The 25,011-nt window shown below is 36.5% G+C and overlaps 2 protein-coding genes and 1 long non-coding RNA gene across 4 annotated transcripts in view; 2 read left to right on the top strand and 1 right to left on the bottom strand.

Annotated features, from left to right (window-relative positions):
* The window catches only part of KCTD9 (potassium channel tetramerization domain containing 9), a 30,575-nt gene extending 14,295 nt beyond the window's left edge, over window positions 1-16,280 (top strand). Inside the window, exons 4-12 of one of the 2 annotated variants that reach the window (XM_055295754.2) lie at window positions 3,469-3,565; window positions 4,181-4,239; window positions 4,440-4,568; window positions 7,653-7,720; window positions 7,808-7,903; window positions 8,617-8,766; window positions 10,675-10,780; window positions 11,472-11,605; window positions 14,145-16,280. In XM_055295754.2, the coding sequence (XP_055151729.1) occupies window positions 3,469-3,565; window positions 4,181-4,239; window positions 4,440-4,568; window positions 7,653-7,720; window positions 7,808-7,903; window positions 8,617-8,766; window positions 10,675-10,780; window positions 11,472-11,605; window positions 14,145-14,261 (956 nt within the window). In that variant the 3' untranslated portion in view covers window positions 14,262-16,280. The remainder of the gene's footprint in view (window positions 1-3,468; window positions 3,566-4,180; window positions 4,240-4,439; window positions 4,569-7,652; window positions 7,721-7,807; window positions 7,904-8,616; window positions 8,767-10,674; window positions 10,781-11,471; window positions 11,606-14,144) is intronic. The other variant, XM_063610879.1, reaches the window with a different exon arrangement.
* LOC129491430 (uncharacterized) lies at window positions 1,496-14,244 on the bottom strand. Its single transcript, XR_008660553.1, has 3 exons — window positions 14,121-14,244; window positions 13,512-13,569; window positions 1,496-1,555 (listed from the first exon to the last, which is right to left on the bottom strand). It is a non-coding gene; the product is annotated as an uncharacterized lncRNA (long non-coding RNA).
* Window positions 16,281-16,742: 462 nt separating the features above from the next.
* GNRH1 (gonadotropin releasing hormone 1) lies at window positions 16,743-24,898 on the top strand. The gene is made up of 3 exons (XM_055295758.2): window positions 16,743-20,945; window positions 22,465-22,560; window positions 24,696-24,898. The coding sequence occupies exons 1-3, from the start codon at window positions 20,793-20,795 to the stop codon at window positions 24,735-24,737; spliced, it is 291 nt and encodes a 96-aa protein (XP_055151733.1). The 5' UTR covers window positions 16,743-20,792; the 3' UTR covers window positions 24,738-24,898.
* The last annotated feature ends 113 nt before the right edge of the window (window positions 24,899-25,011 follow it).

Genomic DNA, 25,011 nt, shown 5'->3' with positions numbered 1-25,011 from the left:
TATATGATCGTAGTTTATTATGGATGCCTTGTCTTTTACATGCCTTTAAAATGCTCTGGAGGTGTACATATTCATTAACTGTAACATAGTAAGGTAGTTTTGATTTTAGAAACAATTGTTTTGTTTCAGAATTTTTTCTTTGATAGTGAATGTCAAAATTTTTCTACGTGTTGTATTACATATTTGTGAGTAAATATTGCTTGCATAAGTAGTGTCTGACAGTATTTCACGGTGATCAGATCAGCCAAAAAATGACTTGGTATCAACCACACACACAGGTGTGCACACACACTACCCTTTGATTTGGAAGAAAGCTTATAGTTGTATATCTCAAAAGAAAAGGCCAAAAGGAAGATAAAGTATTTGATTTTTTTGGATCCATATAGTCAACACTCTGAATATTTAAGTATTTTTTAAAGCATCATACTAATTGCATTTGGTGAGTGGAAGTAGTTCTCAGGATTGTTGCACAGGCCATTGTCAACTTAGCAGTAAGTGCATACTCTTGTCTGTCTGTCTCTACCTTAAAACTGTAAGCAAGAACTTCTCCTCATCTTCTTTTATCCATTGGTCTAACAGTGATTGGCAGGCAATGGTCACTTAATTGGTCCACTGCATACAAACACAATAAAAAATGATCAAGTAAGGTTTTTTTAATTGTTATTAACTCATGGATTTAAAAATATTTGGTATATTTTCATCCTCTGCATTTATTGATGTTCAGATGGTCTTAATTTTTCACCACTGGAAATCTCTTCAGGTCTTTTTAACAAACCTTGTTGGATTTTATAGGTTTCTTATTATCTGGAATAACAGGTATTATCTGGAATAAAGGTATCTTAAAACCTTTTCCTGTCTCAGACCTGGATCAACATTTTTCCAACAAGCCTTGATTTTTTTTAGTGGGAAGTGTCATTTCAAGACAAATCTGGGTACTAGGGAGGCTCTTCGCTATTGGGTTCATTATTGTTGCTATGCCTTTTGGTGGACAGAATTGAAAATATATAGGTAGAGATAAAATTTGTATATAATATATGTTATAGGATAAAGTTTATATGTCATAAATAACAAAATATGGATAGATGAAATAACTCATGGGTTCATAGTAATACTTAAAGTTTATATTAAGGATTATAAGGTTTTTACTTACCCTCTTCTGTCTTACATCTGTGTCTCCTTTTTCTATATCATTAATCCTGACTTTCAGGGACATGGGGACTAATAGAATTATAATGTCACATAATTACTCATTTACTTTACCCCATATATGAACACATCTAAAAATGTCAGAGTAACAAACTCAATACTTTCAGTACCAATATAATTACTAAAAACAGTTAAATGTTTTTCATATGCTAAATCCTTTCTCCCCTTACTTAAAAATAATGGTATTGTTTCTGAATTGTCAGAACATATAGCCATTGTATGTTATACTGTCTCCCTTTATACACTCATTTAGTTTTACTTCTTCAAGTGTACACTTACCTCCAATCCTTTTGTTATGTTTCCAGTGGTTATCTGAAACTTGTTCTCTAGTAGATTTCTCTGCAAGAAACTATGAGAACAATATTCTGTGACATCTTCCAATGGCAAGATGCTATTGCCATCCACCATCTTTATATAATTTTGGTATAAAATTATATGTCAAAGCTTATTAAATTATAAACTTTAGTATGTGTAATTTGTTCTATGTTAATTATACCTCAGTGAAGCTATTGAAAAATCCTTGGTTCACGTTATTTTTCTTTGAATATCTTAAATATGTTACTGCATTTTATTCTGGCTTGAGGTGTTGGTTTCAAAAAATCTGATCTTTCTTATGTGATTATTTTTCATAGATCACCCAAAGGATATTTCTCTTTACAGTAATTTTAGTAGAATATTTATTGGTGTATTGGTGTTCTGAGTTGTTCTGGATTGGTTTTCTCAGTCTGTGATGAATCCTTTCAATATATAGTTTCAAGTGTATGTATTTTAAAATTTCAGTACAGTTTTCTTGAAGTTTACATTTTTATTTTGTTCACTTTGATTTGATTTCCTTCTTTCAGGACTCTATTGTATGTAGGGTGGATTGTTTACACTTGTCTTTTATGTTTGAAACTTTCTTTTCCTTTCTTTTTATTTATTTTTTTGAGACAGGGCCTCACTTCGTCACTCAGGCTGTAGTGCAGTGGTATGATCTTGGCTCACTACAGCTTCAACCTCCTGGGTTCAAGTGATCCTCCTGCCTCAGCCCCCCACCAGTAGCTGGGACTGCAGATGTGTGCTACCATGCCCGGATAATTTTTTTGTATTTTTTGTAGAGATGGGGTTTTGGGGTTTTGCCCCGTTGCCCAGGCTGGTATCGAACTCCTGAGCTCAAGCAATCCACCCACCTCGGCCTCCCAGAGGATTATAGGCATGAGCCACCACGTCTGGCCATTTCTTTTTAATTTTTCAAGCTACTCTCTTTTTTACCTTTTCTTTTCCTTAAGTCATTGTCTATTGTGTTTAATCACTCTTGTATTTCTTTTGCTTTAGTCTTTAAAAATCATTTTTCTTTTATTTCTAATTCTCTTGGGAGTTCTTGCTACTCATTTCTGAATTTTTAAATCCTGGTTTATATTATTGTTTTATACCTTGTATAAACTTTTAGCATGTTTTGGAATATTAGATTATAATTTTGATCTATTTTGTGGGTATTTCTGGCATGTTTTCATTATCTACAAGGACATAATTATTATTTTAACACTTGTATTACATTTGATCAGTCCTTTTGTATTGCTTATTTTTATATGAAGTTAGTTTTTCTTAACTTGAAAAGAGGGCTGACAGGACAGTTTTTCTAATTTCATGGCTCTAGAGTTCCTTTTCTGTTGTTTTTGTGAAGTGTTAAAAATATACAGAACTCATTTTCTGGTATATTCTGGTCTATTAGACCTCTTAACTTTCGTCTGGAGTCCTTTTTTTTTTTTTTTTTTTTTTGTCTCTGTTGTCTTTGTTGCATTCAACTTGGATTATTTTCCCAGCATCTTATCAGTATGGGGCTTTGTCCATAGAAGGGAGTTTTGGCCATTTGGTTTTAAGAGTTTATTTTTAGCCCTATCAGATCTTACTGCAGACTACTTGCATCACCCACTTTTGGGGTGATCTCAATCTGTTGTTCTCAGCTAGACTTATTAAGCAATGAAGTCAGTATCTATGGATGGCTTTGACATTCATGGGTTCATCATATACCCTGTTTGCTTCTCTCTGCTTTTTCTTTCACAGGCGCTGAAAGCATGCTGCACTTATAGCTGTTGGTATTGGTGGGACTACCTTATCACCTAGTGTTGTTTTAGATGCAGTCTGTGGGTTTGGGTATTGCTGTCCTAGTAGCTCTGGTATGCTTTTATTATGTGTGTATTCAGTTTAAAAAATTATGCCATTACCATCTTCCCAGAATCCCCAATCTTAATATTTGTATTATTTTCTACATGTCATCTCTAGATCCTCAGACAGATTCTAAGCCTCCTGAGGGATTGTTAGGATTCCACACAGACTGGCTGACATTAAATGTTGGAGGGCGGTACTTTACCACTACACGGTAGGTGTGTATGTATGTGTGTTAGAGAGAAAGAGAATGCAAAAGAAGCACTGTGTACCCTTTGTTCTTCAATTTGCTGATTTCCTTAAAAGATACTCAAATGCTGCTTAAATATACTATGTGATCTGAAACCATTTTTTATAACTTTTTTTGAAGAAAAAAGTAAAAACATGGTTCATTCCAGAGAGAGCATAAAAGGCATCACTTCAGTGTTTTAGAACATGCTTTTTAGCTATTGAGTAATAAACACACAATATAAGTAAAAATTAACACTACTGAAATTTGTAGAGACTACAACTGCTTTTATTAAAGGGCAGAAAAATGTAAGCTTGGAAGATGAAGAATATTATTCTGTAATAGTTTGCTTACAGGATAGACAGACAAGTATTTAAAGCAAAGGAAATTAAAACAATGTTTAAATCAAAGGAAGTACCCTATTAGAAGGGATCTGATAAATGGCAACTTACTGCACGTTTTTGTTTCCCAGCGTTACTCCTACCAGGTTGTAGCATGCATCTTTTTGAGAGAGCAGCTGGGATCGAGTATACTCTTGACTTAAATATGTTTGTTTATAAAGACAAATGGAGAAATCAATTTTTTTCCCTGAATTCTTAGGAGCACTTTAGTGAATAAAGAACCTGACAGTATGCTGGCCCACATGTTCAAGGACAAAGGTGAGTGTAACACGTTGTTTTCACATTTCATCTTACCTGTTTTGTATCTGTGCTGACTTTATAACTCCTGACCTTCTGTACTTTTACTAATTATGTCAGTTTTTAAGAGTAAAAACTTATATTTAGCAATTTTTTCCTCATACATTTCTGACTTTATTTTTTGTTTACGGGGGGCTTTCTTTATTATAATGGTAACACAGGTGTCTGGGGAAATAAGCAAGATCATAGAGGAGCTTTCTTAATTGACCGAAGTCCTGAGTACTTTGAACCCATTCTTAACTACTTGCGTCATGGACAGCTCATTGTAAATGATGGCATTAATTTATTGGGTGAGTTTATGTAGACTTTCAATATAATTATGTAACTACTCACATTTTTGTAAGTTTAAGATTTTAACTTTGTTTCACTCAGTAACAGTATATTTCCATAAAGTAAAAGTATATATTTTTTCTATTTTTTAAACTAGATGTTTTCACATGTATATGAGTGATATAGGTGTAGAAATAGATTTAGGCACGGGCAGGTGGTCCTTCAGGTAGGTAGTCTTTGTACATATAGGTAAATATCTAAGCCATACACATCAACTTTATATTCTAAATTGATTTACATTCTATCACAAGTGACTTTAAAGGGTTTTGTTGTTTCCCAAATTGAATTAAGAATGTAACTTGGCTCCAAGTTCTGGATATTCCCCACATTTTGTGAGAACTAGAGTAGTCAAGAGGGCAAATCATGGCTTGCAGTCATAATTCTCAATTAGAGTCTTGATTCTACAACTTGCTAACTTAGGGAGACTAACTTGGGGAAAATTTCTCTGAGTCATATTGGAAAAATGAGTGTTAAAAGCACTCTCGACCCTATCTACATCACAAGATTTTTGTGAAGGTTCATGGAGGTGATGTAGACAAAAGCCCTTATAAAACACTGGTTGCACATTTGGAAGCTAATAGGCCTCCAAGTGACTGAAGGTGATGTGATGTTAGTACTTGAGGAATGGTAGGCAGTGGCAAGTTTGAGGTCACATGCCTATCAGCTTTAGCAGATCATTGCCATGTGCAAAGTGGACAGACGTAGAGTGCCAGAACCTTGGTTTTTAAAGAAAACCTGGGTATCTAAAATTTTATGTGACGCATTTTTATTTTGAAAACATTACATGCTGAACACATCAGAATCAGCCTGAGGACTGCTGGCTTACAGTTTCTGTAGTGAAATACAAAACACCCATTAACTTTTAGTGTTGCTATAACAAACTTTATATTCCCTTGAACATGTACCTATTGCAAAAAAAAAAAAAGATATTATTTGACCCTTTTAGCTAGTTCTATAACTTTATAACTAAATTCTTGTTGCTTTCTATTTCTCCCATTTTAATTTTTCTTCAAATTATTGATAGCATTTTGTATCCTACTTGCCTAGAAAATAACGTCAGAAATATATTTATCCATGCTGTGCCACACATCTGCAAACCAAGCTATTACCAAGATTTGCTAGTTTTTTTCTTTTTGTTTCTCAACCATTTCTTTTATTTGTTCAAGTGTTCAAAAAGCAGAGCTCTCTGCTGGATTCATTTTATAAAGCATTATTTTTAGTTAGTACAGTTTCCATCCAAACTCTTTACATTGCCTACAGGTTGCCCCAAGTAATTATACACTTTAAAACAATCTACAGTAATTTCACTAACACCAAAAAGTAGTGAGTGGCAGAGCTGGGATTCAAATCCAAATTTTTTTTTTTTTTGAGACAGAGTCTTGCTCTGTCACCCAGGCTGGAGTACAATGGCGTGATCTCTGCTCACTGCAACCTGTGCCTCCTGGGTTCCAGTGATTCTCCTGCCTTAACTTCCCAAGTAGCTGGGATTACAGGCACACACCATGATGCCCAGCTAATATTTGTTTTGTTTTTTTGTTTGTTTGTTTTGTTGTTTTTTGACACGGAGTCTCGCTCTGTTTCTGAGGCGGGAGTGCAGTGGCATGATCACGGCTCACTGCAAGCTCCGCCTCCCGGGTTCATGCCATTCTTCTGCCTCAGCCTCCCGAGTAGCTGGGACTACAGGCGCCTGCCACCATGCCTGGCTAATTTTTTGTATTTTTAGTAGAGACGGGGTTTCACCATGTGTTGGCCAGGCTGGTCTTGAACTCCTGACCTCAAGTGATCTACCCACCTCAGCCTCCCAAAGTGCTGGGATTACAGATGTGAGCCCGGCCTGTCTTTTGTATTTCTATGGCTTCTCTGGATGTTTTAAAGGTTTAATTCTAAACCTAGAATTAGAAACATACCCTGGCTGCATTCCCTAAGAGTTCTGCTTTACTTAGATCTTGGCAAATTGAGAGCATGGCCCACAATATAATATGTTGAGTTTCCACCAGGGATATATATCCGACCAGAATGGCATAATCTTTGGATGCCTCTTGAAGGGGAAATGTGGACCCTGTATGCCAGAGTGGTAGCCCGATGCTGTACCTTGGATGGCGTTTGTTTTACAATTGGATTATTGACCATAGAGTTTGGTCTTCACAGAAAAGATTGTATTATTCTTCCTAAATAACTGCTTGTGGTTTTCTATATCTGCTTACCCTTATTAGGTTGTAAATGTTTGAAGGGAGTATGTCTGATACTTTCTTTGTAATTCCAGAGTTCTAAGTAGTTTTTTATTGAGTTGACAGCCAACTGATCGAGGTCTTCTCATTTGAAAGATAATGGAACCCAAATGTATTCCCACACATTCTGATGATGTTTATTAACAGATTAGAATAAGTAAACATACCAAGTCATGTAAAGGATGTACTTTTTTTTTTTTTTTGAGACAGAGTCTTCCTGTCGCCAAGGCTGGAGTGCAGTGGCGCGATCTCGGCTCACTGCAGGCTCCACCCGCCGGGGTTCACGCCATTCTCCTGCCTCAGCCTCCCGAGGAGTAGCTGGGACTACAGGCGCCCGCCACTTCGCCCGGCTAATTTTTTGTGTTTTTAGTAGAGACGGGGTTTCACTGTGTTAGCCAGGATGGTCTTGATCTCCTGACCTTGTGATCTGCCCGCCTCGGCCTCCCAAAGTGCTGGGATTACAGGCGTGAGCCACCGCGCCCGGCCAGGATGTACATTTTTTTTTACCAAGTTAAAGTAAATGATAAATGAAAGCTCTTTTAGTATTTACAAATATTTTTAAAATTTATTCTCCTATAAGACAGATTTCTGAATTGTACTTCTGACTTTTTTGTACTTTTTAAACTTTTATTCATTTCCATCATTTTCTGATTCAGTATGTAAAAGATACTTGTGGCAAACCTGTTCAGATCTGCTCCATTTAAAAAGGCAATTAAATGTTAAGATTATGTGAACTAATCATATTTTACTAAATTCAAAATGAATGTAATACATTCACTGAATTAGGTTGTTTCAGAATTATTTTTGTTCTGATAGGTGTGTTAGAAGAAGCAAGATTTTTTGGTATTGACTCATTGATTGAACACCTAGAAGTGGCAATAAAGGTAAACCTGTTTTTACATTAGCCAGTGTTACATTTATTGTAGCTATCTCCCAAAAGACTCCACTAATTTCTTAATATCTTTTTCAAGAATTCTCAACCACCGGAGGATCATTCACCAATATCCCGAAAGGAATTTGTCCGATTTTTGCTAGCAACTCCAACCAAGTCAGAACTGCGATGCCAGGTAATTAGCAGACTTTTACATTAATTATTTCTATCAGCAAATCTATGAATAAAATTTTCCATTCTTCTAGTGTTTTGGGATTATCTTGCTTCATTTTTCTTTTACATGCAAGATCTAATTTAATTATGAGTCATAGCATTGATTTAGTTCTGAAATGGTTAACCAAAAAGAGATGCAATAATAATAGCCTTTTTAAATTGTCTAATTATACCTCATGCAGCAGTTTATGAATAATGCATAGAAATTGCAGCAGTTTTTTAAAAGTCAGTATTTGTACATTTGCAATATATGGGCTGATCAGTGGCAGGTACTTTACTTATGTGTACTATAGCATTTTCAGATTGTAAAGACCACAGTACTCATTTTTGCCTAATAAACTGTTTTGAATTAATAAAATAATTTAAATGTAATTAGGTTTAAATACTTATTAGCAGGTATAGGACTAACAGAGATCCCTCTTTAGAAACTTCTATGCATAAATGAATTATAGCCAGGCTATATTCTAATATATATATTGATAGAGTTTCTTTTATGAGGAACCTATTTAAGGACACTTATGTGTCTAAGTTCCATTTTATCATGTTTTGTAATAAACTCCAAGTGACTGAACTGCCAATTGCTTCTAAAAAAAACTTGGTGGTTAGCTATAGTAATTAAATGTAATACAAACAGACGATTTAGTTCTGGTGACAGTTTGTGCTTTTTTATTTCAGGGTTTGAACTTCAGTGGTGCTGATCTTTCTCGTTTGGACCTTCGATACATTAACTTCAAAATGGCCAATTTAAGCCGCTGTAATCTTGCACATGCAAATCTTTGCTGTGCAAATCTTGAACGAGCTGATCTCTCTGGATCAGTGCTTGACGTAAGTATCATTTTAGGCTACAAGAGAAAATTAAATGTTTAGTCTATTGAACAGTCTCAAAGAGCCTTTGAGAGAAGAATTATAAGTATCTTTTACTGGAGCTTTTACTTGAAAACAGATAATTTATTATGTTGATATAAGACTAAAGGTCTGAAAGTGAAATGAATTTGGTTTTATAGGTTTGATATCCTTTATTAAACAGACCTGAAAGGTTTAGCAACTAATAAGAAATTAAATCTTGGAATTAGTTCTTGATCTCCTCAATATACTGTACTTTGTTTATCAGGACTCATATTTTCAGCAAATTATAAAGGTAAAGCTGAAAGGAACCTTGAAATCTATTCAGCCTCATTTCTGGAATGGGAAAATGTTATTGCTCAAGAAGTATTTGACAGATATTTTGAAATAAACATGGTATGCATCAGTTTGTGGAAGTTAACATCTCAGTGGCTTTTTCCCTCTCTCTACATATATGCATATATTTATATATGTATATGTATGTATTTATAACAGTTATCTGTGTTTATTTGAAGTTAGAGGATATATGCAGACCAACAGTGAAATCTATTAATTTTTAACAACTTTAAGTTCCTTACCACCAAGGCCCATTTCTGTATGTCTTTTGAATTAATACCATCTTGCTTTTGGTAGTCATTTATTGAATTACTCTAACTTGAGTTTTACTCATTAGCTGCAGCTTACATGAAGCTATGTATCAGAGCTAGTAACAAAATCTACCAAATATGCATTTTAGTTACTTTCACTGTTCTTATTCTGTCTTACCATGAAGGGTCAGGTTAGTAGCAAAACAGGAAAAAGACTAACATCAAAAAAACGTTTGAAGGACCTAGTCTTTAAATAGTGAAATGTCGAGAGGCATCTTTGTGTTAAGGACAAAAAAAAAAGATTTTTGTCAAAAACTCTTTGAGATAAATGAACATAATTTAAAACTCTTGGCTGCATGTGGTGGGTCATGCCTGTAAACCCAGCACTTTGGGAGGCAGAGGCAGGCAGATCACTTGAGGTCAAGACCATCCTAGCCAACATGGCGAAACCCCGTCTCTACTAAAAATACAAAAATTAGCCAGGCGTGGTGGTGCATGCCTGTAATCCAAGCTACTCAGGAGGCTGAGGCACGAGAATCACTTGAACTTGGGAGGCAGAGGTTGCAGTGAGCTGAGATAGCACCACTGCACTCCATCCTGGGTGATGGAGTGAAACTTTGTCTCAAACAAAACAAAACAAAAAAATAAAGTCTTAAAACATATATTTTCTACCATTTTACTCTCTGTCCTGCATTATGCATTGTGATGTGCCTGCTCAAGGTTGATAATGTTTAGCCATGGTTGGTGCAGAAAGACCCAACCAGCATCTTGTTAGTGTTTTCTAACTAAATAATGCCTTTAAATGCTGGCTTTTGTATTCTGACCTCTGACTTGAAGGCAGTAGTAGCATCTTAGAATATCAAGAATTTCACTTAGAACATTAAGATTCCTACAGTAATAAGAAAATCCATACCCCTAACAAGTCTATGCCTTCCTTACCCATACGTTTTGACTGTTTCATTGTCATGCATAGGTATGTTTATAAAAATAGAGACAGAGATGTCATAGTTCTGACTCTCCCAACTTCTTTATCTGAACCGTTATGTTTCATGTAAAATGAGCATGCTATTGTTAATTTGCATTTTTTTAAAAAAAACAGTTCTTTAAAAAATTTTTTCTTTCAAATGTTCCCAGTTCTTACTGTGTTTAATTAGAAAAGCCTTTATTGTAAACAGAAAATAATTGATTATGAGTGTGTTGAGTTGAGCCTTTTCTCCTTTTCTATTTTTTTTCTTTTACTGTTTGAGCTAATTTGAACAAAATTATGAATCTTACAACCAGGACTTTTCTCTTTTCTTTGCAGTGTGCAAATCTCCAGGGAGTCAAGATGCTCTGTTCTAATGCAGAAGGAGCATCCCTGAAACTGTGTAATTTTGAGGATCCTTCTGGTCTTAAAGCCAATTTAGAAGGTGAGATCCTTTCTGTAAATACCTATTCTACGGAGGAAGCAGGCTGTAAAGGAAAAATCCCTGGAAAATAATTGTTAAGGGTGAAACAGGATAGCTGTAGGGGATAGGTTTCTTCTGTCATCATATTTGGAGAACTTCCAAAGTGGTAAGAAACCTCCATTTGGTTTCAGTCAAATGCTAATCAAAACTGAGGTCTCAGAAAAAATAAAGCCTCAAATATTTAATAAGGTTTTAGCTGGAAAATTAAATATCAACATCTTAAACTTTCAAATGGAATAAAATATTCTTACACTGACCAAAAGGAAAAATTTCATTTGCATAAAGCCAGGGAGTTTTTAAAAATCATTTTTAGATTTAATGTATTGTTTCTTAATTTATTGTTATTTGTGACTGATCACTTTGTTTACTTGTATATTTAGGAGACTACTTAACTCCCTTATCATAAACCTGTAGAGGCATATTATGAAAGTGCTAACCATCATAAGACAGAACTAAATTTCTTCCCTCAAAAGTATTGTGAAAGCATTCTTTCATCAGTAAACTGTTTATATATATAAATTTGTTGAGAGACAAGATTTTAGATTAATTTCCAAAAGTTAAAAGAGGCCCCCATTAAGTCATCTTGCAGTTTTGCTGAAGGTAGATAACTATATTTTTAAGTTAAACTACTCCCAGAATGTGTTCACTGTAGGTGCTAATCTGAAAGGTGTGGATATGGAAGGAAGTCAGATGACAGGAATTAACCTGAGAGTGGCTACCTTAAAAAATGCAAAGTTGAAGAACTGTAACCTCAGAGGAGCAACTCTGGCAGGAACTGATTTAGAGGTGAGTTCACCAACATTTTAAGAATTTTTATTACTCTAGACTTACTAAGCATCTCATGCAAAATTTATTGAAATCAAAACAAAGTAGTTGGCTGGTAAAACTGGATTGGAAGACTCATCTGACATTTAGTCTAAGTTGATTTCATTTCTCTCCTTTTCCTTGAGTTTTTCTCAAGTAAATAAGTTTGATAGATGCGTTATCTAATGTATTGCATTTTCCATAAAATTTAATTCCGAACAGAATTAAATGGGCTAGATTACTTCTTAAACTACTTGAGAAATTTAAATGATATCCAGGTTTGAAATCAGGTTCAGGAAAAGTCTATTTGAAATTGGAACCATATGTTTTTGGTTTTCAGCTTGAGATTATAATTTTGCTTAGTCGTCTTTTTCAAAGAATTATATTTGTATGTCTTCTTAATTTGCCAGTTTAGCTAGCCGACTTGATAGCTGTTGATAGGTCTACATCAGCACTATCCAATAGCACTTTGTGCAGGAGGGACATGTTCTATATCTGTGCTGTTCAGTATAGTAGCTACCACCCATATATAGCTATTGAGCACTTGAGATTTGGCTAGTGCAGATGAGAAATTGATTTTTAAGTTTTATTTAATTTTAATTCATTTAAATTTAAGTAGCCACATGTGGTTGGTAGCTATGAAATCTGGTATAAATTGGATAGCAGAGAACGGTATGTCAAAATTTAGCTTGCTGTTAATGTTTTTTCTTAATATTTTTGCCTAGATCTCTTGATAGCTCTCAGTAGCAGAGTAGCAGGCCCCTTTCAACTTCAAGGCAAAAAGAATTGGCCTAACTATAATCCTATCATGAGCACAATTATTTATTATTTGTTACATTGCTTTCACCTAAGATTATATTTTTTTCCTTGGTTTTAGTAATGTGTACTCAGTGTGGCCTAGCAGCAAAAGCCTCCCTTTCTCTAACTGATTACAAAGACTGATCAGGTTGACTATTGAGGGTAGAGCTACTGACATTTGTTCTAACAGGTTACATTTAGTCACCCTTCTCTCTAACCATTGTCCCCTATCATATCCAGGGACTTAACTGGAATCTCTATCTTACCGCTCCGTGATCTCAAGACAAATTAAGAAACAGCTTCAAATTGCGGTGGTTACACTATTCTGTACATCTGTCAAAACTCTTTGTATTATATACATACCTTTGGGGCTTTAAAAAGAAGGGCAGTTCCTTGCTATAAAAATACCAGGGCTAAGGAATGGAAAAATCTATTACACAATTTGATTAAGTAAAGTCTTTTCAGATTAAAAAAAAAAATAGTCTTCCCCCCATCTCATTCCTTTTGTTGTTGTTGTTCTTGGATCATAGTAAAATTGTTTTGATAATATTTATTACCTTGGGGCCAGGTGCAGTGGCTCATTCCTGTGACCCCAGCACTTTGGGAGGCCAAGGTGGGTGAATCACTTGAGGTCAGGAGTTTGAGACCAGCCTGGCCAACGTGGTGAAACCCCGTCTCTACTAAAAATACAAAAAATTAGCCAGGCATGGTGGTGAGCGCCTATAACCCCAGCTACTTGGGAAGCTGAGGCAGGAGAATCGCTCGAATCCTAGAGGTGGAGGTTGCAGTGAGCCGAGATTGCACTCCAGCCTGGGCAACAAGAGCAAAACTCCGTTTCAAAAAAAAATTTTGTGTGTGTGTGTGTGTGTGTGTGTGTGTATTTATTTATTATGTTGGAATCCATTCTGTATTTTAAATCAGTGGTCCCCAACCTTTTTGGCACCAGGGACTGGTTTTGTGGAAGAAAATATTTTCACAGATCAGAGTCAGGGGCTGGTTTTGGGATGATTCAAGTGCGTTACATTTATTGTGCACTTTATTTCTACTAGTATTACATTGTAATATATAATGAAATAATTATATAACTCACCATAATGTAGAATCAGTGGGAGCCCTGAGTTTGTTTTCTTGCAACTAGACAGTCGCATCTGGGGGTGCTGGAGACAGTGACAGATCATCAGGCATTAGATTCTCATAAGGAGTACCCCACCTAGATCCCTCACATGTGCAGTTCACAATAGGGTTCACTCTCCTGTGTGAATCTAATGCCCCTGCTGATCTGACAGGAGGTGGAGCTTAGGCTGTAACTTGAGCCATACAGGGACTGGCTGTAAATACAGATGAAGCTTCATCTACTGGTGACCTCCCGCTGTGTGGCCTGATTCTTAACAGGCCATGGACCAGTATCAGTTTGTGGCCCAGGGGTTGGGGACCCCTGTTTTCAGTGTCTCATTATAAAATATGCAAGAACAAAGACATGCTTCCTCTTTAACCTTTGTTTATACATATTTATGGTGATCAGCCTGAACATTAACTAGAGGTAACAAATACAGATAGAAGAACATCTTAATTTAGGGTGGTGTATCATCAGTTTTCCGGAAATTAACTGAGTTTTATTCTATAAGAACATTTTCCTAATCTGCCCCAGAGATCGTTTTGAGCAGAAACAGATAAGGCCTGAAATCTCCACATGAATTACCTGAACATTGTTTTCATCTTGCAGAATTGTGATCTGTCTGGGTGTGATCTTCAAGAAGCCAACCTGAGAGGGTCCAACGTGAAGGGAGCTATATTTGAAGAGATGCTGACACCACTACACATGTCACAAAGTGTCAGATGAGAATTTTAGGGGCTGGAGGAAGATGTAAAAGATGAAAATGTTTTCCTTATCACTTTTCTTTCTCCACCCACTCAGTTGTCTAGAAGAAATAACACTGTAAGGAAATTTAAAAAAAAACATTTAGAGGATTATGCTTGTTTTGAGCGGTGCATAAGGGAAAAAACTGACTTTTTTTCCATATTCTGATTTTTAACAGAAAAGCACTCATTTAATAGATGTAGGGAAACTAGATATTGCTGCCTTTTGAACGGGGTAGGGGGGTTTACCCGGTTTTATGACCAGGAATAGTATCTATTATATTTGCTTTTAAATAGGCATGATGTGGAAATACCATCTTGGTTTGAGATGCATTTGAGGATTTTAATTTATGGAAAGCACAACATATGCAATTATATTTATTGAATTCCTAGATGCAGTATGGATATTTAAATTGTTAAAACTTTATGAAAACTTGGAAAAGGTTGTTCAGGTTTATAAATAGCTTTAGTGATGCCTCCCCTCTTTAAATACCTGTCACACCGTATGAATATGGTGAGATCAGACTCCCTAAGACTCTTTTCAGGTTCATTTTTATAATGTTTACTTTTTAGGACAGAACAGTAGCTAAATTAAAGTAATATCCAGATCTTACTGATTGAGACAGAGTGGAAAGAAAGACATCGTTGTACATCACTGTTATTCCAAAGGTACAGTGGAACTCTGGATGGAGGAATAACTTACCTATCACTACAACACTTATAAATGAGAATTTCTCAGAATTTCATTCTAGGCAAGTTCCACTCAACACCAGACCAAGCAATTCTATCTATCTATTTACACTGTTAGCCTAGTTTTCTCATACAGTCATCACAAGCATAGTAAGATACTTCAAAACCAAAAAAACCAAGGTGCATCATTAATATTCATTTAATTCAAATACCAAATAGTTTACACAGGGCCAGCTTAGAAATAGATACTAAATCCAGAGCTACTGCAATCAAAGCTTATATGAGTGAATATGGTAGAGTTGCCTGCTAAAAGACAATGTAATATAACTGCAGCTAGAACCCTACAGTGGGGAATGAGGAATTTTAAACACACATTTGATTACAGCCACCAAAAAAATAGATGTAAAGTAAAAATAAAGGCATTTGGCTGGTCCAAGATGTAATATCAATCAGTCAGCACCTGTGATTCTTTTACTTATTTTTTTTGTGGTTTTTTTTTTTAAAACAAATTTTAGCCCAATTTTCTTGAGTCGTTATGTCTCTGCAGCAGCAGAGGAAGGGCCTGTACCTCCCTACCAATGACCTGGTGTCCTTATTTTCTACCCCAAGAGCAGGGATATTAGCTGTGTCCAAATGGGTTCTGAATTCTACAGACTCATCAACATGAGGCAAGGAATCATTGAAAACCACCTGTGTCTCCTTTGGGAGAATGACATATCTTTAGTATTTACGTAGCTTATTCTTCTATATCTACATATGCAAAGCTTTCCTTAACAGTAAAGGGTACATATGCATAGTGGGAGGAGATCAGACCTTTACAAGTGAAGGAAAGCAACTTCAGAAATGAATTATTTTCTTTGCTTTATTGTTTTTACCAAGACAGAGAAGTATTGTATTGAGAGATAATCTATTTTCATAATCAATATGTGCCTAAATTATATTTAAATCATTTCACTCTGTACTATATTTTCAGGAATTACAGAATGTGTTATTCATTCACTTAAAGGTACCTCTGTAGAAATAACCTAAAACTGCAGAAGGATCTGAAAGATCTAAACATGGTGTGCTTAGAAACTGCAGATTTTAGATCTAATGTATACTGCATTAATAAACGATATAAAGTGTTGAAAAGGAGTTTCTTCTCTTCCTTTTGAAAATCATCACTTTCTGTATTTTGCTTACATTTCTTCAATATGTGTTGACAACCAGCCGTGTGGTTCTGGGTAGCAAAGGAAATACGGTATAACTTAATTTGTTATGGATTAGTCTTTTTGAAAGTACCATTAAAGTAAATTTATTTCTTTAAACATGATTATTTTTATCATTCTTTTAAAAATACACCATGCTAACAACACAAACCTTACGAATTCTGAACAAAAGACTGCCTCCCCAATAATTCATTTAATTTGTGTTAAATTCATCACTCTTTAGGTGATGAATATTACCAGTTAGCTTTATTAGACTGGATAAATATTATGCCCCAAGACATTTTTTGCCTGATAACTAGGATAGAGAATTTTAAGGAGGGAGGAAACCATTAAAATAGTAAAACTTCCATTAACCCTAGAGATGAAACATGTCTGTACACATAGGTAAAAATACAGTTGTTGGGATGACAGGAAAAAAGTTTTAAAATTAAACTAGCTGGATTATCTGCATTAATAAAATTTGGTACTCAAGTAATACTATCTATTGTAAGCAGTACTATCTATTGTAGTCAGTTCTTTCAACTATAGTCTCAAGGAAATTCTAGTAGAAAATGTTGTAAATTCATTCTTACAAAGGGTTCAATCATAAATCAAGACTTGGAATATTTTCTCCATTTCATTTTATGACTCTTATGTGTACTGTAAATCTGCCCTATGTTAACTTTAAATCATCTTTAATATGTGAAAAAAACTTAGAATTGCACTAAGTCCCCAAGGAAGAATTACCTTTAAAATTAAAAGGTTCATTACTACAAAGAAGTTACATTATTTCAGTATAAAGCACCTTATCCAAGGATTAATTCTCTGAAACCCTTTTACAGCCTGATTAGACATGTCAGCAGGAGTTAACCTTAAGTGCTTCCTGCTGAGATTTTACATTAGAGCAAGAAAAGATTTTTTTCATCTGTCATTTCAGTGAGATTATGAAATCATCACTATAATAATTTCGAGGTGTTTTGATGTTGAAGCAGTTTTTTCTCTAAAGCCATTCTTTCAAATTTAGAAAAAATATGACAACTATAAAATCCAATTATTTAAACCCAATTTATTATATTTAACTTTTTGGTAAATTGACCTAACCATGGAATCCTTAAATGGTTTTAAGTTTGTCATTCAATATCAAAAACTCATTAATTGCATAGTGGCTTGATAACCTATTTGGTGCTATAGAAAGTAAGACAAAACAAAGTTGACTCTTGCCTTGAGATCTGTGTGACCTAAGACAATGTTAATGGAGACTTTAAGGACAACAGCATATTGGATGAATTCATAGACCATATTTGTGATAGTTAATACTGAATATTAATTTGATTGGATCGAAGCATGCAAAGTATTGATCCTGGGTGTGTCTGTAAAGGTGTCGCCAAAGGAAATTAACATTTGAGTCAGTGGGCTGGGGAAGGCAGACCCACCCTTAATCTGGGTGGGCACCATCTAATCAGCTGCCAGCAAGTATAAAGCAGGCAGAAAAACGTGAAAAGTCTAGATGGGCCTAGCCTCCCAGCCTACATCCTTCTCCTGTGCTGAATGCTTCCTGCCCTCGAACATTGGACTCCAAGTTCTTCAGCTTTGGGACTCAGACTGGCTTTCCTTGCTCCTCAGCTTGCAGACGGCCTACTGTGGGACCTCGGGATCATGTGAGTTAATACTTAATAAACCCTCCTGTGTGTGTGTGTGTGTGTGTGTGTGTGTGTGTGTGTGTGTATTCTGTCCCTCTAGAGAATGCTGAGTAATACAGTATTGCTGTGTTCATCTTAATAATTTCAAAGCATTTTTCAAAAATTTAATCCCAACTGTTAGAAATAACCTACAAGAAATCCAGTGAGGCCTACCTAACCAGAGATAAGTGATTTACCTGACAATATGCATCACAAATCTTAACTCTCATTTCATTAGTCCTATCCAGAGACCACATTTTCTGCTTAAGCAATACTTAGATGCACATCTCTCAGCAAACAAATCAATTGGACAATTTAAACTAGCACTATTCAACCATAATGAACTCTTGTTGAAAAACAGTCTGTCCCTACTTGTATATTGTAGTGAGATGAGATTCCACTCTTCATGTCAGAATGGCACTTACATGAGTCAAAGTGTCTAAATGAAATAATTTAAATGGAATAAAGTCAAATACTTATGTTTTATTTTTAAATTATCCTGTATTTGCAGTTATACTTTAAAGTGTACTCCCTTCTCTATCCTATCATGAGGACTGGACAGCCTCCACAGAGATGGCTGGACAAAGCAAGGGAATTTACTTAGGTAAGACACCATTTCTCTTTACTCTGAAATCCCTGCAAATGTAGTTATTCCCGAGGAGACTGTGCAATGACTGATGGGTTTAGCATCCTACATGAGGGGAAATTGCCATTCCCAGCTGTAAAATGAACAAATATCCAGTTATTTTTTTTAGCCATCTTATAGCTTAGCTAATATAACAGGATTTACAGCCAATTATACATGAAAGTTTAATTCTGTGTCAGATAAAGCATATCTTTGATGCAGAAACAGAGGCAGCATTAGGCCTTACCTGGTTAAAAGGTTTTTGCTTTCTATTCATTCGTTCGTTCATTCATTCATTCAAACCTATACTTACTGAATGCTGACTAAATGCCGGGGGGTTATTAAGAGAGATTTAAATAAGATGGGATCTTTGACTATTACAGGTTTCAGCCTAGGGGTAAATTAGGGGAAGACAACCACGTATTCAAATTAATTAAGAGTAATGGTTGTGTGTGTGTGTGCGTGTGTCTGTGTGTGTGTGTGTGTATGTGTGTTTTACATGCTTGTCCTGTGTAAATAACATGTCCACAGTTGCACCTCTGGGGTGGAACATCTATAAAATTTAGATAATGATACCCACTTTGCACGGCTATTGTAGTGAGTGCTCTTATACATTTGCTATTTATTAAATAACTATTATTTCTGATCTTTCTGTTCCCACTGCCGGTAACAGTGATTTGCATATTTAACTCAATAAGCATCTACTGACATGAGTTGATCTGTTGATGTAAGTCTGCTCAATATGGTCTTGCTCTCGGTATATGTTTCTTGCCTTTTTGATGCTTTAGAAGGCTTTCAAGGTAAGTCAAGCAGGGAACCTGATGGGTAGATGAGGGAATTTTCAAACACACAACTGTCTAATTTAGGGTCCTACATGAACTTGGTATATAGTGTCACTTATTTATAAATCAGATTTTTAAAATTGGAAGCAACTCTGTGATTATCTAGTCCATCTAGTCTACAACCTTCCTTTTACAAATGAAGAATCCAAGAGCCAGAAGCTCCCAGACATCCTGACTCAATGTCCTATATTTGTTGCATAGCCTCCTTTGTGGAAGTTATGTATGCATTTGACTTCACTTAATCTAAGACATCTATTTTCCTTGAACTCTTGATAGGTCTGCTGGTTTCCTCAAGGGAATCCAATCTAGCTGGATTTTAATCTCTTTGAATTGTGTCCTCAGCTATAAAAGTTTTAGCTGAGGTTTTAATGGCTGCACTTAAGTAAATCTAACAGATGTACCAGGGGGTGTTCCAATTACATACACCATTAAAGGGCTTTATGTGAGGATTTTTAAAAATCACCATTAAAAAAAAAAGCCTAGTCCATGTGCAGTATAATTTACCAGCAGGAAAGATTTCAATGTCCTGGAAAAATTCCCTATAAAAAGGAAGATAGGAAAACAGAAAAGTCACAGTACTCAACCTACTTCAAGGGAAGCTTGGGATCTTTTTGGCTCTCTGCCTCTAAACAGGTAAAAGGCTTTGTATTATTTCTAACACGAGTTTTTCTTTTTTAGATTGCATGCTATTGTATGTCTACAGGGCATTTGACAGCCCAAGGGCTAAATCCAGGTGTGACGGTATCTAATGATGTCCTGTCCTTCACTGTCCTTGCCATCACCAGCCACAGAGATCCAGGCTTTGGGGAATCCCACAGCTTATCGACCAGTGTTTGATTTAGTCTTTAGCCTCTTTCCCATCAAGTGAAAATTAACTTGGAGACACATTTCATTAGAAAATTAGAGGCCCTCTTGGCTAGGAAGGCATCTGGTCTGGGACTAACTACTTTGAACAGTGTTGAGTCCTCTCTCCCACAGATGGTTCAGCCAGCAGTAATGCTAGGAAGACTGAAGGATAAATAGAAAAATGTCATTAGTACCATGGGGTAGCCATTTAATGTCAAGCAATTTTATATTAGCCAGAGATTCCTAGTAGGAGCTACTTTTCTTAACAGATGGCTCAGTTCTCTTTATCTCAGGAATGAAAGAGTTGAAGACCAATCAACAACAGGGGAAATGTTAAAGCAAAATGATGAACTCGATAAGGGATGAATTATGGGGTTTGGATAACCAAACAATAAAAATAAAAGTATAGACTATTTTAGTACTAAAAAGGTCCTGAACGTGTGAGCTTAAGTACTCATTTTGTCCCCAGTGGCTAAGAAACTCAAGGCAAGCCAGCAGGTGTCTCTGAGTCTCAGTGTCCGTGTGTAAAAACTGACTCTGACTTCCGTCTTCTGCAGGGTTAGTGATACAGATGCTAGCTTTTTCACTAAAGAGGTCTTTTAGTTTCTACTCAACCTTGTCTGGATCTAATTTGATTGTGCATTCATGTGCCTTAGAATGGAGCCAGTTCCAAAACTCCTAGCTGGCCTTATTCTGCTGACTTTGTGCGTGGAAGGCTGTTCCAGCCAGCACTGGTCCTATGGACTGCGCCCTGGAGGAAAGAGAGATGCTGAAAATTTGATTGATTCTTTCCAAGAGGTAAGTTTCTCTCACCTTCAAAATAAGACATAGTGATTTGATTCAATTTAACTATATTAAACATTAAGGATAGCCCCAATGGCAATATTCTATGATGTTGCACCCTAGATACTCCAGGTGAGATAAGGCACTTACAGAGTAGAAGTCCCATTCCTACTTTCAGTTCAGACAGGGACTAAACAAAGAGCTGGAAAAATTCCAAAATAATATATTAACAGCAACAAGTGTGAGATAGCACATCATACTCTGAGTGTATGGGATTGCTAAAGGAATTAGAAACAATGGGATAGGGTCAAGGTCTGTATCAGAAGATGATTCTTTGGGATTTGGAAAAAAACATTAGAACTTCGTATTTTTTTTCCTCATTTCATCTTTTAAAAATATCTATGATATTAGATCAGTACATTTTTATAATTTATAAATGAGTATCCTCATCAAGGATGCATGCCCTCTAATTTCTTTTTACTGATAGGGGCATTTAAGCAAAGTTGGAGACTGGTAGAATACAGGAATTAGCAAACTCAAGATGATAAAATAATGTAGTAGAAAACATGCTGATTTAATGTCATATAGATTAGATTATAGGACTGGCACCAACACTAACGTGAGGTACTTGCTTTTTTGCTTTTTGGGGTTATTTTCTAAGACAAGGTCTCGCTGTGTTATCTAGGCTGGAATTTAGCGGCACGATCACAGCTCACTGCAGCCTTGACCTCTTGGGCTCAAGTGATCCTCCCACCTCAGCCGTCTGCACAGCTGGGACCACAGGCATGCACTATCACACCCAACTAATTTTTAAAATTTTTTATAGACATGGGGTTTCCCTATGTTGCCCAGGCTGGTCTCGAACTCCTGGGCTCAAGGGATCCTCCCACCTTGGCCTCCCAAAGTGCCGGGAGGATTTTTATTTATAAAATATGACCACTCATCAGGGTCATATAAGGAAAGAAGCCATCTATGTTAGCTGATTAACCTGAAAAATAACCTATGGCTGAGAATGGGAAAATTTTTAAATCATTTCATTATCATTGGAAGGAATTATCTATTTTTTGAGAAATAATAAAGATAATTTAGTATTAAAGAAGACCCAGAATCTGAAGCCTCTTCTCTGCAGGTTATACGTGAAGCAAATCTCATTGAACTATAACGTATTTAGTAAAACCTAGAAAATAAAAACCAACCCTTTTTACAACTATAAACTCTTGGGGTTTTTTTGCTTTTTCTTTTTTTGGGTATACTGACTCTCATGAGACGCAAAGTGCCTCCCTCTTTTCATCTTTAAGGGGAAAATATGATATCTTTTTGCTGTCTCCATTATCTCCAGATCCCCATGCCATTCTGTAGAAATGTCAGATGGCAGATCTGTGTCCTTAAAGTCCCTATGCTAATCCTGCAACTTTCCTAATCCCCCTCAGCCCCACATCCCCCTTGACCCCACTCTCCACAATTTTTTGGTGGAAATGGAAAACACCATTTCATTTCTTTATCTCCATCTCAAAGCATCACATTCTTTCTTCAGATAGTCAAAGAGGTTGGTCAACTGGCAGAAACCCAACACTTCGAATGTACCATGCACCAGCCACGTTCTCCCCTTCGAGACCTGAAAGGAGCTCTGGTAAGTTAAAGTGATCATAATATGATCATAGCACAGAGCTCCAGAGGCGGATAAGCCTTTGGGGATCACTTAGGACAGCTACCTCCCAGCTACTGCGGGGCTTACATTCCTGACTCCTCTGTTACTGTGGTAGGACTGTGTTTCATGACAATCCCAGTTGGTGGTTAGACAGCACTATGGGCTGAAACGTTTTTTTGGTTGTTTTTTCTGAAGTTGAATTGAAATCTCTCGGTAGCTTTTATCTGTTAATCCTGGTTCTAGCTTTTGGGATAACCAACAAAACAAATTTCTCCCACTGCTGCATTTCAGTTCTTCAAGTAAAATCACCAAACCCCCTAGACTACTCCACTCCAGGCTACTCCACAGCCCTCCACCTGATCCTGCAACTGTACTTTATCTTACATGGTTTTCCAGAACCCTGGGGAATATAGACATGACAAACACTGCTGTAGATGGGTTTTTTTTTTTCTCCTTTGGAATGAAAAATGCCAAACTACTAAATTTATAGAGAGTGATGGATTTGATTTCCAGTTTCCTGATAGGACTATAACCACCTCCAAATTCCACCCCCCAAAATGGAAATACACTAATCATACTAGGTTTTTGATGAAAAAGTATAAAGAATTGAATGTATAAATTGAATCTTTAAAAAAATTATTTGATGAGACAGGATCTTCTTGCTCTGTTCCCCAGGCTAGAGTGCAATGGTGCAATCAATGCTCACCACAGCCTCAACCTCCCAGGCTCAAGCAATTCTCAAGACTAGAGTAGCCTCCCTAGTAGCTGGTACTATAAGTACTTGCCACCACACCCAGCTGATTTTATTTTTTAATTTTTTGTAGAGACAGGGTCTATGTTGCCCAGGCTGGTCTTGAACTCCCAGCCTCAAGATCCTCCCAAAGTGCTGGGATTAAAGGTGCAAGCCACTGTGCCTGACTTAAGTTGAATCTTGGATTCAATGTTGATATTCTCTGATCTCTATTGTCCACTTATTTGCAGCAATCAGAAGGCATTACAGTTAACGATCAGTTATGCCTAAGAGCTGGGAAAGCCCAAATAAATCATATATAAAAATAAGCTGTAATTTTAATTGTCTACAGTGACTTCAACTTAATATACCCACAAAACAAAGAAAAAAGTGGGCAGACATCGTTATTTCCTTTTTCTTTTTTTTTTTTTTTTGAGATGGAGTCTCCCTCTGTTGCCAGGCTGGAGTGCAGTGGCGCAATCCCAGCTCAATGCAACCTCCATATCCTGGGTTCAAGCGATTCTCCTGACTCAGCCTCCTGAGTAGCTGAGATTACCAGGCATACGCCACTACACCGGGCTACTTTTTGTATTTTCAGTAGAGATGGGGTTTCACCATGTTGGCCAGGATGGTCTCGATCCCTTAACCTTGTGATCCGCCCACCTTGGCCTCCCAAAGTGCTGGGATTACAGGCATGAGCCACCACGCCCGGCCTATTTCCTTTCTTTTTCTAATCTTGCTTACTGCATTACAAAAATGGCAAGCAGTGAAATTTGTCAAACGTGACATTATGAAGAAATTGAAACAAAGGCTGGTTTAATAGCAAAGTAATTGACCAGACTTTTTTTTCACTTCCTTCCTCACAACTCATCCTGAAACTATTAACATAGATTTTATGTATATTAAGTAGCTTAAAAAGACCCAATCGGCCAGGCACAGTGGTTCATGCCTGTAATCGTAGCACTTTGGGAAGCCGAGGTAAGTGGATCACTTGAGGCCAGGAGTTCAAGACCAGCCTGGCCAACATGGTGAAACCCTGTCTCTACTAAAACTATAAAAATTAGCCAGATGTGGTGATGCATGCCTGCAATCCCAACTACTAGAGAGGCTGAGGCACGAGAATCATTTGAACCTGGAAGGTGGAGGTTGCCATGAGCTGAGATCACACTACTGCACTCCAGCCTGGGTGAAAGAGCAAGGTTCTGTCTCAAAAAAAAAAAAAAAAAAAAAAAAACCCAATTTATCACGTCTCCCTAGCACTAACTAGAGTACAAAATCAAACAGACCAATTCCTTCTAGACTGATGTTTTAGAAATTAAAATGTCAAAAATGTAATGAAATTCAGCTGGTAAAGTCAGTCTTCATATATTTGTTATGTATTTTTCAGGAAAGTCTGATTGAAGAGGAAACCGGGCAGAGGAAGATTTAAATCCACTGGGCCAGAAGGAGTGACCGTTACTAACATGACTTAAGTATAATTCTGACATTGAAAATTTATAACCCATTAAATACCTGTAAATTCACTGAATTTCAGAAATCCTTACACCAAGTTGCGCATATTCCATAATAAAGTGCTGTGTTGTGAATGAAGTGGCATACCTGTTAAATCTTTCTCCACCTCAGAACTCCGGGGGAAGGGGCACTGTAAGCCCACCAAAGGGAGTCCTCCATGTGTGTATACAGGTGGCAGATGGGAGGGCAGA

Source organism: Symphalangus syndactylus, chromosome 10, assembly GCF_028878055.3.
Source record: "Symphalangus syndactylus isolate Jambi chromosome 10, NHGRI_mSymSyn1-v2.1_pri, whole genome shotgun sequence".
In the NCBI taxonomy this organism is placed as follows: Eukaryota; Metazoa; Chordata; class Mammalia; order Primates; family Hylobatidae; genus Symphalangus; species Symphalangus syndactylus.
Note: the sequence above shows the minus strand (reverse complement) of the source record. Positions and strands in the feature narration are given on the sequence as shown.

Excerpts from the sequence above, each read along its gene's own strand:
- GNRH1 (XM_055295758.2), top strand. The coding sequence starts at position 20,793 with ATGTGCCTTAGAATGGAGCCAGTTCCAAAACTCCTAGCTGGCCTTATT. Across the intron at positions 20,946-22,464 it reads TGATTGATTCTTTCCAAGAG|ATAGTCAAAGAGGTTGGTCA; the intron begins GTAAGTTTCTCT and ends TTCTTTCTTCAG. Across the intron at positions 22,561-24,695 it reads GAGACCTGAAAGGAGCTCTG|GAAAGTCTGATTGAAGAGGA; the intron begins GTAAGTTAAAGT and ends TGTATTTTTCAG.